The sequence below is a fragment of the Argentina silus genome (assembly GCF_951799395.1).
Source record: "Argentina silus genome assembly, chromosome: 8".
Lineage (NCBI taxonomy): Eukaryota > Metazoa > Chordata > Actinopteri > Argentiniformes > Argentinidae > Argentina > Argentina silus.
The window spans coordinates 20,212,006-20,227,005 of NC_139662.1; the positions used below are offsets into that span (position 1 = coordinate 20,212,006).

The following is a 15,000-nucleotide window of genomic DNA, read 5'->3' on the forward strand; positions in this document are numbered from 1 at the left end:
CGGCTGGTGTATCAACTCAGGCATACTGACTGAGCCATCCCCATCGATCACTGCCATCACAATGCCCCGGTCTCATGGGTTGAATCATTGAACTGTATCTTCACAAAGCATTCCTCTAGGCCCTGTGCGTGTGTGTGTATGTGTGTGTGCGTGTGTGTGCGCGCGCGCATGTGTGTGTGTATGTGTGTGTGTGTGTATGTGTGTGTGTGTGTGTGTGTGTGTGTGTGTGTGTGTGTGTGTGTGTGTGTGTGTGTGTGTGTGATGCATGTGAGGTTTAGCTTTGAGTCAGAGGCAGCAGCAGAAGCCTGGGTCTGAGAGTATGTGTGGGATGAGCTTCCCCCACGTCCCTCCCTGTCTCTCATTGCCACACTCATCAACTGTCTCTCTACCTCTCCTCCCTCTCTTCCTCTCTTTCTTATCACCCACTCTTGCTTTTTGAAGACAGATACTTGTGGCCAGTATTAAGTGTGAGAGGATTAAGAATGTGTACACAGGATCATACCATACATACATTAGCAACACGTACGTTGATAAGAGTGTGCCTGAAATACAGTACATTTGTGTGTGTGTGTGTGTGTGTGTGTGTGTGTGTGTGTGTGTGTGTGTGTGTGTGTGTGTGTCCATCCCTTTCACAGTGAGTAAGGCGAGTGGGCGGTAGCAGCAACTGGTCTGCTTATGTGGCACTGCATAGCAGACATGCTTCTCACTGCTTGATATTACTCATTTCCTCAGCCCTATACACACACAAACACACAGTCTCAGGCAGGTGCGCATGCACACGCACACACACGCACACACTCACACACGCGCACACACACACACACACACTCTCACACATGCTCTGCCTCTCTCTCACACACACACATTTACACACTAACACACACAGGCTCGCAGCTTCTCAGTGTTTTTCTTCAGTTTGGTGGGCTTTCTGGTGCTATTTCTCACGTACACAGATCAGAGTGTGGCTGTGTAGCTGGTAGCTGGTAGCTGCTGCTGGTGTTGTTGTTGGAGCTGGGTGCTGGGGAGGGACAGTACATTAGGGAGCTGGGAGGGGGCTGACCCTCGGGGAGTTCCAGTCCTGGGGGCCAGGAGGAGGAGGGCTGTAGCATGAATGGCTGCATACACTTGGACATCTGTTCATCCCACACTAAGGTCAGTTACTGGACATCAGATCTATAACACAACAAAAACCTGTCTGCTCTCATCTTCTCAAACTGCTCTGTTTGCATGACATTTGTAATGAGTGTTTGTTGACTGGAGGGTGGCTGTTTCAGAGACGAGTCTGTGTAGTAGGCTAGTCTGGAGTATTATTCATACCTGTTGAAGTAGTAGTGTTTTTTGTTATTGTGAAATAGTGTATGAGTCATTTTGCTGCTCTTTGTGGTCAAAAGTTGAATGGGAGGATTGCGTGACTCTGAAGCAGGACACTAGTTACGGTGAAATACAGTTTGTAATCAGGAGGAGGCGGGAAGGCTTCTCAAAACTCTTTAAGACATGTGTCACACAAAGTGACATCAAAACTGTTGATAAGAATGTCAGAAATGTTATTACAGGATTATTATTTGATATCATACATTGTTCATTTGTATTATCAGGAAAACATTAAATGAAAATGATCAAAAGTGTCTTCAAATGTTCTTCAGCTTTTCAAATTAAGAACTTTCATAGAATTGTATGGATTGAAACTCATGTAGGTTCATTTTTTTAAATTAATTGTGCAGGATGTATGGGTTCGTAAACAGACTTGCTAATGTGTAGTACTTTGAAGATAATCTTAATGGATGAATTCATTACTTGGTTATTCTAATGAGGGAGTCTCTGACTGGGCTGTGGATGTTACACAATGTTATATCAAGATCACTGCAATGTTTTTGTGAAAGCTCCAACCTCACTACAGGGAGATAAGATGTTGCTGTGAGCCTCTACATCTCCTCTGTGTGGGAGTGCCGCTTTTCTGGGTGAATTTCTAAAGGCTCTCCTCAGAGAGCATCAAAGCCGTCCAAAATTAAATTCCTACCACCCTTCTGCTGGATGCCTATCAAGTCCACTGGAAGCAACTTGGCATCTCCTGGGGTCAGGTTGATAGGATTAGCTGGCACAGGTGTTATTTTGGGTTTGTTAGAGTTATGGGTTTTGCTAAGGTACAGTACACACAGAATCAACATGGTATATGTTTACTTTGCAATATTGATGGGACCAATAGAATGTCAGTTTCGTTTTTTCAGCAATTTTTTGTATTCATATTTAATTATGGGGAAGGACTTACTGTACAAGACAGTCAGGCAGCTTTTTAATACGATTCTCATCCAGATGTTAAGTTTCAGTCATGTTTGTTGGACCATTGAGATTATCACGCTGCACAGGAGAAATATGGTTATTCCAGGAGGGTTGCATTGATGACAAGTGACATTGGTGAATCACAACTATAACTTGTGTCATCGGAAGGTGATATGACTCAGTTATGATCTGTTTGAGTCAAAGGAAACAAAAAAAAAGTTCAAATCCATTCAAATTTCATTACAAATATGATTTTGATTGCAAAATTGATTCAAAGTTTACATTTTCTAATATTGATCTGAGTGTTCAGAAGATCACCACTCCTCAGATGGGTTATGATCACATGCATTTATGATACGCTGGTGAGAAGATCAGGTTGGGGGAACCAACAGCAGTTGAATTTGCACATTCGAGTTTTCCATTGAACGGTTGTCTATCCAGGCTAGTCTCAAGGAGATCAAATATATACCCCCCCCACCCCCACCCCCCCGGCCCCTGGTCCAGCTACGGGCTGCATCACACCACCGCCCTCCACTCAGGGACACTCTGAGACAGGATACCTCCCTCATCCATACACACTGATTGATTGACATTGAACCAGACAGTGTCTCCGCAGAGACGGCCCAGCGATCAGCCCCGGCTCCAACACCTATTCTTTTTCGGGACTTTGTGTGAGTTGACGAGTGACAGGTTCTGCCCGCCTCTCTCCTGTGTATCCCGGTGTAACCTCTCTACTTAGTGTGGACTCGTGGATTCAGACAGTTTCCATGGCGACGGTGTGACTCGGTAGCGAGGCGCGGTAAGTTGGCAGAGTTCACTCGGGGCAGACAGGCGTGCGGGTGAGCCGTGAGTGGCAGGGCGGCGGGCGGGCGGGCGGGCAGGCGGGCGGGCGGCCGGCCGGCGATAGAGACAGTGGCGGGGGGCGGGGGGGGGGGGGGAGAACAGCTGTGCTGGCAGTGCGGCAGCCATCACATCAAAGCAGCTCATTTAGAACGTTTGGAGGAGAATTAGAGGAACTCCCCCGCACTGTGCTCTGAATGAAACAAGGCTGCTCAGCTCTGACTAATAGGCCCACGACACACACACACACACACACACACACACACGCACACACAAACACACGCATACACACACCCTGAAAATATCAATACACAAATACTCACATACTGTATATACACAGGCCTGTGTGACACACATTTACAATGTAGCAACACACACACACACACACACACACGCACTCATACAAACCATCCCCCTTGCGGTCATATCAACAGCTCCTCTGTCAGCTTAGGGTGGGTGGTGACCAGCCCTGGCCATCGCTGGGGGAGTTAGACAAGAGTCATTGCAGCCTGAGGGGCCTTGTGTGTGTGTGTGTGTGTGTGTGTGTGTGTGTGTGTGTGTGTGTGTGTGTGTGTGTGTGTGTGTGTGTGTGTGTGTGTGTGCGTGCGTGCATTTGTGCAGTAGTAAATAGGACATAGAGAACACCCCTCAGGGGTGTGAAGGAGGTGGTTCACTAAATACGATACAAAAAAACATCTACATATCCCATCCTCAGAGAGAGAGAGATGAAAAGTCTCCCGTTGTGAGTGTGTGCATACGTGTTTTCACATCTTTACTGCACTGCCTCCGAACTGCCCTGTTCGCAAAATATGCAGCGTATTTTTAGAACACTTGTGGGAGTTCATGTGCTTGAATGAGACTAGTCAGTTGGGTAGTTTCAGTTCCAATGCAAGCTGCATTTTTAATGACTAATTATCTACAGCAATCATACATTTGACTACATATCCAGGTGTTTAGACTCTGATTCTGAGGCGTGTAGTTGAGGCTAAATATGTCCGTCTATCACAGTTGTGCTGGCCTGACTTCAGGCTATATCTGAGGTGGCGTGTTTGTTTGTGTGTATCAGAGCAGACTGTCTGCTAACTCCTGAGAACTACTGACAGCTAGGGCTGACAGACTGTCCAGATTTCACTCTGCAATGTTCACACTTCACTCTCTCTCTCTCTCTCTCTCTCTCTCTCTCTCTCTCTCTCTCTCTCCCCCTCCCCTGGCTCCGTCCGTCTTCCTCCCTTCTCTCCCTGTCTCTCCCTCTCTTTCTCTTTCTCCCTCTCTCTGTTGTGCCCCTTACTTCTTCTCTCTCTCTGTCGTATCCCTCCATCACATGTGTTTCTCTTGCTTTCCACTCCCTCTCTATCTCTTTCCACTCCCTCTCTCTTTCGCCCCCTTCTCTCCACTCCCTCTCTCTCCCTCTCTCTCTCCTATCTCTCTCCACTCCCTCTCTCTCCCTCTCTCTCTCCTATCTCTCTCCACTCCACTCCACTCCACTCAACTCCCTCTCTCTCTCTGTTTGTAGGTGAGTGGTGGTTCAGTGCTGGGAGGTCAGCAGTGATCTGACAGTGATGCCGTGTAAAGGCCCACCCCTCTCTCTGCGCCCCTCATTCTCCCGTGAGGCCCATGTGACCTAGCCTGCGCCCACACACAGGGGGCCCCTGTAGCCGCCGGAGCCCATCCATGAATCCCAGCCCCGACCGCGGCAAAGAGTGCCTACCCCCCAAGAAGAGGGAGTCCCGGCAGGGCTCGGCAGACCAGCAACTCCCCCTGGACGAGTTCAAACCGCCCGCACCCCTCAGGACCCGGCCCATCGCCGCAGCCGCAGGGAGGGGGGAGGGGGGCAGGGAGACCGGCGACGGGGCTTTGACGAACCCCCACTTCCTCCCCTCCCCGCCGCCCCTACCTGCCCCCGCACCTGCCCCAGGCCCGAGTGTCCCCCTGCCCCTGTCCCCCTGGCACCTGGCCTACCCTTGGCCTACCCCAGGCCAGGTGGGGGAGAGGAGAGGGTCCGGCTCCCCCTCATGGAGAGACGAGCCTCTCACCTCCCTCCCCTCCCTTCCCTCCCTCCCCTCCCCCGTCCCCCATCACTCCAGGTGGCTCAGAGGAGAGGTCCCCCTCACCCTACCGCCCTCCCCCTCTTTGTCCTCCTCATCCTCCTCCTCCTCCCCCTTTAAGAGCCCCTATCCAGCTGACTCCAGGGAGATGTGGTCCTATTATAACACAAGCAGACGGGACTACACCTCCTCCCTCTACTCCCCCTCTCACCTGTTCAGCCAGGCTCCCCTCTACCCCCCCGACTCCCCCCTGGCTGAGGGCAGACACAGATACCTTGGGAAGAGGCCCAACGGGCTGGATGGGCTGAGCAGCAGGACTGCCTCTGCCTCCAGGACGCCCCCCTCTGGAGAGTATGGGAATGACAGCGGCAGAGCCAGGCTGGAGAGCGGTCTTCATGGTTCCCATGCCAATGGCAGGCGGAGGTACCAGGGGGATCCAACTGGCCGTCCCCAGACGGGAGGGTCGTTTTTCAGAGATTCCCGAACTCAGGAGGGCCCTGACTCACATTCCTCTCTGCAGGACAGGGACCCCCGAGGGACGGCCAAGACCTCCCCCAATCTGATCCCCACCAGCCCCCAGTCCCACGGGGTAGATCCCCGGGCAGGCAGAGGGCCAGTGCTGGACTCGCCAGAGGCCCAGATCTACTACTCACTGGGGTCTGGATACTCCCCCCTGCAGCAGAGCCAGGCCCAGGCCCAGGCCCAGGCCCAGGTCCAGGCCCAGGCCCAGGCCCAAGCCCAGGCCCAGGCCCAGACCCAGACCCAGGCCTACCCCCTCTACAGCCCCTCAGGCACACCCCTGTACAGCCTGCTCAGGGACCCTGGGCCTGGAGCCCACAACCTGAGGACCTTACAGCACTCTCCCCAGGGGCCCCCCAACAGCCACGGGCCCCAGAGAGACAGAGAGAGAGACCGAGCGAGAGACAGAGAGAGAGAACGAGACAGAGAAAGAGAAAGAGAAAGAGAGAGGGACCGAGAACAAGACAGAGAGCGGGAGAGAGACAGCGAAAGAGAAAGAGAAAGAGACAGAGACAGGGAACTCTCTCCTGGGCAGTACGTGCGTTCCCACGCCTCGCCCCCCGCCACGCCCCACCCCCACGGACACCCCTCCGCACTCCTACCTCACTTTGCCAAGGGCTCTCTGATCGAGCTGTCGGGAGGGAGGCTGAAGAGGGTGGAGGAGCTACGGACGGAGGACTTCCTGCGGAGCGCCGACACGTCGCGAGAGGTCCACCTGACCACCTGTACCGTGCTGCTCATCGCCCCTAGCAACACACACGGTTTCAACCACCTACAGATCCTGCTTACCGACCGCAACACTCAGGTGAGGATCCACCACGTCTAGGTACTCCGCAGCAGTTCAGTCACCGGTGGTTTCATCTGTGGTTGTTCTTGTTTTTATCTCTTTCTATTTTCTCTATTTCAGTGATTGGATGAAACATTTTAAATATTGCCTAGTATGTCTACACCCATCTGATTGTAATCTTTAGAAGAGATTGCAGAGTTTAATTAGTTGTTTTACACAATGTCTGAATGGATGTAATATTGCATCTAATTTGAAGAAGTATAAGAATTAAAAACCTTGGAGTTACTTTTATACGTCAAGAGTTTTCCTGGGGAGTGCCTTAATATGTGTGAGTAAATCAGAGAAGGTGTCAATTTGATTTCAAATGTTATCAATTCAGAAGAAGTGAGGATTGATTGATAATTGATTTCTAGCACAACTTTCTAACAGGATTTTACACCATTATTTGGTTGGGGTAAATGTCCAAACAGTTATGTGTAGTAGTAGTAGTAGTAGTGGTAATGGTAGTAGTGGTAATGGTTGTGTCTCCTCAGGAGTTACTGACGGTTCTGGTGGAGTACCCGTTCTTTGTCCGGGACCGCGGCTGGTCTTCCTGCTGTCCACAGAGAACCGGCCAGCTCTACGGCCTGCCCTGCCGGCAGCTCACCGAGGGGGACATCTGCCTGGCCCTCACACCCACAAACACACCCCGCACACACACACGCACAGCCCCCAGGGCCCAACGCACGCACACCCGGGCCGGAGCCGTGGCCGGGGCAGAGTCCAGAACACAAAGGGAGGAGATGCCACCTCCTCCCCCACCTCCTCCTCTTCCTCTCCCGCCTCCTCCTCTTCCTCACACGTCTCCCGCTCTCGCCCCTCCTGCCTCCCCTGCAGACCCCCCCGCCCCCCTGGAGCAGCCACGCCCACGCAAGAGGCGGTGGTCCGCCCCTGACCTCCCCCCCAACATGACTGACAACCCCCTTCCAGATTTACCTCACAGCTCCAAGCAGAGGAAGATGCAGTAGAGTGCACCTACAGATACATACAAACACACACACACACACACACACACACACACACACACACACACACACACACACACACACACCCTCCTTGTCTCTATTGCACCCACCTAGACACACAGCGGAGAGACCTCAAGGCAGGGTTGCAGGAAAGAAAACAGAAAACTCAAGTTACGGGTGTCTAAACTGCTGCCCACCTGGGCCCACCTCTCCCTCAGCCTCCCTCAGCCTCCCTCAGCCTCCCTCAGCCTCCCTCCTTCTCTCTCTCCCTGCGCGGCACAGTGTGAAAAGGGAGTGGCAGTTGAAGAACTTTCGGGAGAACTCTCAAGTGACAGGGAGACATGTAAGTGAGACAATCAAGCACTTGTCTGTGTTCACTCTGTTTTTGTAATGGTTGTCCCACACGCCTACTTACTGACAGTGTTTTCTGCAGGGTATCGATTTTCAATCAGTGTTATGAAAGTAAACTCTATTGAAGAAGTGCATATATATATATATATATATATATATATATATATATATATATGAATAAATATATGACTATATATTACATTACAGATGTTATATAAATATGCTAAACAGATTTAATGCAAATTCTCGGATTGTCACTTTCGTAATGCGTTTTTTCAGTTTTAAATTTTTCTTGCTTCTGAGCCGATGTCTGACTGTGGGTCTGGGGTAAGCAAGGTGAATGTATCAGCAACTCTTCGCCTTTTATTCTCATGACTGGGGGGGGGTCGTGTCAAACGCTCGTTCGCTAAGGCATTACCCTCCAATATGTTCTTAACATTAGCTCTGAAAAGGGAAAAACACTAATGAAAATTGCGTAACAGACAATCCCCACCCACACAGACAGGTCTGGTGCACGCCATCTCGCCTCAACACTGATGGTGTTTTTCCATTTAAAAAAAAAAAAAAAAAAAAAAAAAAGATAGATAGATAGAAAAAAAAGAAAGAAAGGGAGAAAAAAAAAGATGGCAGGAGAGTATTGGTGCTAATAACACATTGGAACATGATGCTTTGTGAATCCACTGGACCCCTTTGTACTGTACGCTTCTGTTCCTGTTTCTTTTGTTCATGTACTGTATATGTCTGAGCGCAGGGAAAACGATGAAAGTATTTTAAACTCAGATACGGGTATCTCTTCTGATTCAGCACACTCTCTCACTTTAGTGAACTTTTTTTCAAGTTTTTTTTTTGTTGTTGTTTTTTGTTCTTCAAAAAACAAAAAACCTTACTGTTTTTTTTTTTTTTTCTTTGTAAATGTTATAGCTATAAAAATTGTATATTTTTAAAATTGTGAATCTGTTATATGATGTTCGCTAGAAATAATTAAAAAAAAAAGCTTTATAGATTTAAATGGGGAGGTGATTTTCTTCCTTGTGCTGTATGTTGAATGGTTGTACGACATGACCAACATCTTGTGCTGAAATGAGTAATAATGAGTTAAAGTCAAGTATTTCTTTCATCAACAATTGTTTAATTAACACCATGCAATATTCCAACGATTCAATTATAGGAGAGAGGCAGATCTACAGGGTTGTTTTAATTTGACAAATCACATTCTGCTACACTCACTATGTTCACTCGGCTCGTGCTGCAAACAGTAGCACACACACACACACACACAGTAAATGTTGATTAAAGGGGCAATCTGGGATTCGAACAATAACAAAGGGGTCAAACCACCACTTCTTTTGGGAAACAGCTGAAGGATGGGGCTGGAGAAATGTAATTACTTTCAAATTCATAGACAGAGTTATGGATGCAAAGACTGACCATCCATGAGATAAAAAAATTATAGTTTTACCCATGTTTTGAAGCTACACAGTGTTTGTTTACAATGACATTGTTTACAAACAGTGGAGTAAAACAAGATTATATTTTCGGACCTGATGGGGTAAGACAGTTGAACTACTGTAAACTTGTGAAGCATTCATATTATATTATTCATTACTGTATATCATAAATTAAAAAGTCAAAAAATTGATGTACCAATCCCAGATTGGCCCTTTAAGAGATAATTGCTTCAATACTTCACATTATACATTAGTAAATGCACAAACCGTTTTAGGTAAATGAGGAGGTATGTCATGTCGGAGGGTAAGTCACTGCTAGTGGCTGGTTATGCTGGGAGGGGGTCTGGGTGGTTGCTGTAGCTGACTAGGGCTCCTCATGTCTGGGGAAGAGGATGTGGCTGGCTCCCCTTCTCCCCCAGGGTGTTGATGGTGTGAAGACGAGGGCTCTCCTCTGTCTCCACCCTCTGGAACCTCTGCAGCAGGTCTACAGCGAACAAGGGTACCACCTACCCAACACAACACAACACACAGAGGATAGCATTGATAGCTGTTAGCATTGATAACTGTGCTTATGAGGACCCCTGCTGGTGACTGAAATACCTGCAGTCTGGATCTCTACTGACAGAGAAAGATATGTTAACATTTTTATATACATATGGGACTACTAGAGATTAAAGGTTCAGTGTCAGCTTCAGGGGTAACCATAACCTCTGACCCCAAACCCCTAGTCACACCCCATCACCCACCTGTGCCATGATCAGCTTCCTAGTCTTCCGTTGGCTGGAGTCTGGAAACTCCTCTCCAAAACAGAGGTCAATCTCAAAGCGAGGTTGGGGTCCCTCCCCTTGGAGATAGTCCTGGAGCTCTGTGGGGACGGAGGCAGAGATGGATTCAACACATCTCACATCTTTGTTTGAAGGAAAAAATGTTGTTCCCAATGATGTATTTAACCTCCAAAACTAATATCTCTTTACCACCACCACTCTTAAGAGTAACCCTAACCCACACACACCCCATTTCCTCCACACATACACACGCACACACACACACACACACACACACACATACACACACACACACACACACGGCCAGTCCTACCCTTCAGAAATATGGGTGTATCCAGCAGCCTGCAGGTCCTCTCGCGGTCCAGTTTGTTGGGCCTGTCTCTGTGCTGGGCGAGAGGGCCACTCCAGTACACCCGGCCCTGACAGAAACGCTTGATGAACACCCCGTCTGGGGCCACCCACACCAGGACGCCCTTCTCCAGGTGGGCCAGGAGGCGGCCCATGGCCTCAGCGATGCCAGGGGGCAGGGTGAGCACCCCTGGGGGTGGGAAGGAGACCTGCTGGGTGGTGCAGGGTCCATAGATACGCTCGTTCCCCAGAGGGACGTGGCCCTGGAGGATGAAACAGCCCTCCGGAGTGCTGGTGGTGACATCTACGACCAGCTGGCCCTGGTAGAACAGACGCACCTGCACGCGGAAATCTGAGCGAACACACACACACACACACACACACACACACACACACACACACACACACACACACACACACACACACACCTTGTAAAGCATAGTCATTCAGTTGACAGTGCATTCAAAAAGTATTCAGACCCCTTAACTTTTTCCACATTTTGTTATGTTACAGCCTTATTCTAAAATGGATTCAACTATTTTTTTTCCTCATTAATCTACACAATACCCCATAATGAAAATGCAGGTTTAAACAGATTTTTAGAAATGTTTGCTAATTTATTAAAAATAAAAAACTGAAATATCACATTTAGTGATATAGTATTCAGACCCTTTGCTATGACACTCAAAATTGAGCTCAGGTGCATCCTGTTTCCATTGCTCATCCTTGAGATGTTTCTACGACTTGATTGGAGTCCACCTGTGGTAAATTCAACTGATATGGATATGATTTGGAAAGCATGTCAGAGCAAAAACCAGGCCATGAGGTCAAATGAATTGTCCGTAGACCTCCAAGACTATGTCGAGGCATAGATCTGGGGAAGGGTACACATTTTTTTTTTGCAGTATTGAAGGTCTCCAAGAACACAGTAGCCTCCATCATTCTTAAATGGAAGAAGTTTGGAACTCCAGAGTTCCTCTGTGGAGATGGAAGAAACTTCCAGAAGGACAACCATCTCTGCAGGACTCCACCAAACAGGCCTTTATGGTAGAGTGGTCAGACGGAAGCCACTCCTCAGTAAAAAGCACATGACAGCCTGCATGGAGTTTGCCAAAAGGCACCTAAACAACTCTCAGACCATGAGAAACAAGATTCTATGGTCTGACAAAACCAAGATTGAACTCTTTGGCCTGAATGACAAGCCTCACGTCTGGAGGAAACCAGGCACCGCTCATCACCTGGCCAATACCATCCCTACGGTGAAGCATGGTGGTGGCAGCATCATGCTGTGGGGATGTTTTTCAGCGGCAGGGACTGGGAGACTAGTCAGGATGGAGGGAAAGATGAACGGAGCAAAGTACAAAGAGATCCTTGATGAAAACCTGCTCCAGAGCGCTCAGGACCTCAGACTGGGGCAAAGGTCCACCTTCCAACAGCACAACGACCCTAAGCACACAGCCAAGACAACGCAGGAGTGGCTTCGGGACAAGTCTCTGAATGTGCTTGAGTGGCCCAGCCAGAGTCCGGACTTGAACCCGATTGAACCCAATCTCTGGAGAGACCTGAAAATAGCTGTGCACTGACGCTCCCCATCCAACCTGACAGAGCTTGAGAGGATCTGCAGAGAAGAATGTGAGACACTCCCCAAATACAGGTACGCCAAGCTTGTAGCGTCATACCCAAGAAGACTTGAGGCTATAATCACTAAATCGCCAAAGGTGCTTCAACAAAGTACTGAGTAAAGGGTGTGAATACTTATGTATAAGGTGATATTTCAGTTTTTTATTTTGAATAAATTAGCAAACATTTCTAAAAACCTGTTTTGGCTTTGTTATTATGGGGTATTGTGTGTAGATTGATGAGGGAAATTTTAGAATAAGGCTGTAACATAACAAACTGTGGAAAAAGTGAAGGGGTCTGAATACTTTTCCGAATGCACTGTACTACATAAGGTATTTCAATAGCTTTTCTATTCCAGTGATCTCAGAGCCTCTTCTGGTACATGGGTGTGTGAGAGAGAGGTACTTTGTACTGTAGCTGATCTTACCAGAGATCTGCAGGGTGGGGCTGAAGAGGAGGGGGAGGGGGAGGGGGAGGGAGAGGGAGAGGGCGGGGGGAGCAGAGCTGTCACCGCGGGGGGGGCCCGCATTCAAACAGTAGTACGGGTGTTCCCTCACTGCCACCACACCCTCTAGGGAGGAGAGAAGCCACACAGACACAATGTCAGGCTACAGGAATTTCACATCCAGCCGTGTGTGTGCATGTTTGTGTGCGTGTGTGTGTGTGTGTGTGCGTGCGTGTGATACTGACCATTGGGTCTCACAGCTCCATTTCCCTCCTCCGATTCACAATGAGAGCCCAGCTGAGGGAGCAGACTGCCTTCTACTGCCTTAGAAATCAAGGAGCTTTTATTAATTGAATGCAGGAACATAAACATAAATCTATGTAAACATAAAAGTGTTACGACTACAAAGCTCTACAAAAAACGTGTTGTTACAGGCTTTGGCATGTGGGTGGCAGCATGGACAAACCTGTCACACATCTGAGCTGTTATTTTCCTTAGATTCTAATGTCAATGTTGTATATTTACAGTGAGGAGAGGCTTTTCAGTGTGCAGGTCATTTCAGGTGGCACAGACTGAGAAATTTTTTGGGTAAGTTTAGGTTGCGGTTAGGTTGCAGTCAGACCATGGTTGGTGTACGGACGTATTACCTGTGGGTGGAGGTATGCTGCGTTTCTCAGGGGGGCACTGGATTGGCTAGTTTGGATGACCACCGGACTCTCAGCTTGAGGAGACTCTGAGAGATGGAAGAGAAAGAGGTAGGAAAAGTGATTGATGGCGGGAAAGAGACAGAAGGTCTAAGAAATAAGATGAGAGGAGAGGGACGGGGTTGAGAGGAGAGGAGAGGAGAGGAGAGGAGAGGAGAGGAGAGGAGAGGAGAGGAGAGGAGAGGAGAGGAGAGGGACGGGGTTAAGAGGAGAGGAGAGGAGAGGAGCTGAGAAGATAAGGGAGGAGAGGAAAGGAGAAGGGAGGAAAGGAGAAGAGAGGAGAGGAGAGGAGAATTTGTACCTGTAGCCCTGCCTGTCTCTTTCTGGATGCAATAGACCTTGTAGGGCTCTGAGAGGTCCAGCTGACTGCGCTCGGGGACCTCCTGGAAGTCTGTGCTCTTATTCAGGGCACAGCGGAGACGGGTCTTCCACGTGGTCGGATCTGCCCTGTCCCTCCCCTCCCGATACTTCCCTTTATACATGGCCCATGCCTGGTGGGGAGAAAAACCACGTTTTCAGAGCACCTGTAGCCAAGTTTCTTTTCCACTTAAGAATCCCTTTCCCTTCGTCACAGTCGCATCCAAACACACACACACACACACACACACACACACACACACACACACACACACTACACTGAATTACACAAAATAAAACTAAATAAACGATTCACTAAATAAAAACATTGCTGTCATTGGACAATGAATTGACAATAGGACATGGTCAGTATAGTGAGATATCACGCTTGAGTGTTAGCCTGAGCTGAATGCACTGATGGGCAAATTAAACAAAGTAGCTCAATGCATCGATTACACTTATTCTAACTTGATATAATACTTTGCGATATATTACAAGGAACATCTCTACCGGCAACACATGACTGAGGTTGATGAATGATGATGATGCTGAATATGATTGCATAATAACATGGCACTAAATGAAGTTATACAGTGTGTGTTTACAATTACATTGTTTGCAAAAAAGCTCATGAAGCATTTATAAGTTGTATTCTTCAAGAATCAATGACTATACAGTACCAGTCAAAAGTTTGGACACACCTTCTCATTCAATGGTTTTTCTTTATTTTTTATTATTTTCTACGTTGTAGATTAATATTGAAGACGTCAAAACTATGAAGGAACACATATGGAATTATGTAGTAAACAAAAAAGTGTTAAACAAACCAGAATATGTTTTATATTTTAGATTCTTCAAAGTAGCCACCTTTTGCTTTGATGACAGCTTTGCACACTCTCGGCAAGTTTGTGTCCAAACCTTTGACTGGTACTGTATATCATGAACTAAAGATCCAAACATGTATGCAACAATCCCAGATAATCCCTTTAATGATGTATCCTAATACTATATAAAGGTAATACATACACAAAAATAACTTTAGCCTTCACTCTAACCTTGAAAAGCGCGGCGTCTTCGTTCTGTCTATAATCCTGTTTGGCTGCGTGCTTCCATGGGATCCTGAACATACTTTTGTCTTCTTTCTCCCAGCTCAGACCTGCGTATTTGCCGCTGTCTACCTGGGCAATTAGCCACTCTTTCAGGCGCATGTTCTTGCTTCTCGCTTCCATCCTTAAGATACATAGGCAATTTTATAATACCCTCAAATTGCTATAGATTCTCAAGTTTAGTGTTGATGGTGTGTCGACCAAAATGACCACTATTCACGTTCAACATGCAATTACAGTATTATTTGATGTTATCCCTATCACAAACAAAAACACAACTGAAAAATAAATGAAAGGTAATGATATTTTCTAACGTTATGTTCTACCTCTTTTTTTTCATCAAATGAAACAAATTCGAGAATAA

At 47.8% G+C, this 15,000-nt stretch overlaps 3 protein-coding genes across 4 annotated transcripts in view; 1 reads left to right on the forward strand and 2 right to left on the reverse strand.

The window, feature by feature from the left end:
• The window catches only part of LOC310808063 (uncharacterized protein), a gene marked incomplete at its 5' end in the record, with an annotated part of 44,975 nt that extends 43,866 nt beyond the window's left edge, over positions 1 to 1,109 (reverse strand). The window contains one exon of the mRNA XM_083674764.1: positions 950 to 1,109. Coding sequence (XP_083530890.1) covers positions 950 to 1,109 — 160 coding nt within the window. The remainder of the gene's footprint in view (positions 1 to 949) is intronic.
• A 3,558-nt stretch (positions 1,110 to 4,667) lies between these two features.
• LOC310808064 (uncharacterized protein) lies at positions 4,668 to 8,832 on the forward strand. Its single transcript, XM_083674765.1, has 3 exons — positions 4,668 to 5,868; positions 5,911 to 6,486; positions 7,002 to 8,832. Exons 1-3 carry the CDS (start codon positions 4,789 to 4,791, stop codon positions 7,473 to 7,475), a joined length of 2,130 nt encoding a protein of 709 aa, XP_083530891.1. The 5' UTR covers positions 4,668 to 4,788; the 3' UTR covers positions 7,476 to 8,832.
• Positions 8,833 to 8,931: 99 nt separating this feature from the next.
• irf10 (interferon regulatory factor 10) overlaps positions 8,932 to 15,000 on the reverse strand; it is a 6,111-nt gene continuing 42 nt past the window's right edge. Inside the window, exons 1-9 of one of the 2 annotated variants that reach the window (XM_083674693.1) lie at positions 14,963 to 15,000; positions 14,586 to 14,760; positions 13,475 to 13,664; positions 13,117 to 13,202; positions 12,715 to 12,793; positions 12,452 to 12,595; positions 10,370 to 10,756; positions 10,018 to 10,136; positions 8,932 to 9,777 (exon numbers count right to left, since the gene is read on the reverse strand). The exon at positions 14,963 to 15,000 is cut by the window's right edge and continues 42 nt beyond it. In XM_083674693.1, the coding sequence (XP_083530819.1) occupies positions 9,646 to 9,777; positions 10,018 to 10,136; positions 10,370 to 10,756; positions 12,452 to 12,595; positions 12,715 to 12,793; positions 13,117 to 13,202; positions 13,475 to 13,664; positions 14,586 to 14,760; positions 14,963 to 14,976 (1,326 nt within the window). In that variant the 5' untranslated portion in view covers positions 14,977 to 15,000 and the 3' untranslated portion in view covers positions 8,932 to 9,645. Of the gene's footprint in view, positions 9,778 to 10,017; positions 10,137 to 10,369; positions 10,757 to 12,451; positions 12,596 to 12,714; positions 12,794 to 13,116; positions 13,203 to 13,474; positions 13,665 to 14,585; positions 14,761 to 14,950 lie in introns of both variants that reach the window. The other variant, XM_083674694.1, reaches the window with a different exon arrangement.

Excerpts from the sequence above, each read along its gene's own strand:
- LOC310808064 (XM_083674765.1), top strand. The coding sequence starts at position 4,789 with ATGAATCCCAGCCCCGACCGCGGCAAAGAGTGCCTACCCCCCAAGAAG. Across the intron at positions 5,869-5,910 it reads AGGCCCAGGCCCAGGCCCAG|GCCCAGACCCAGACCCAGGC; the intron begins GCCCAGGTCCAG and ends GCCCAGGCCCAG. Across the intron at positions 6,487-7,001 it reads TTACCGACCGCAACACTCAG|GAGTTACTGACGGTTCTGGT; the intron begins GTGAGGATCCAC and ends GTGTCTCCTCAG.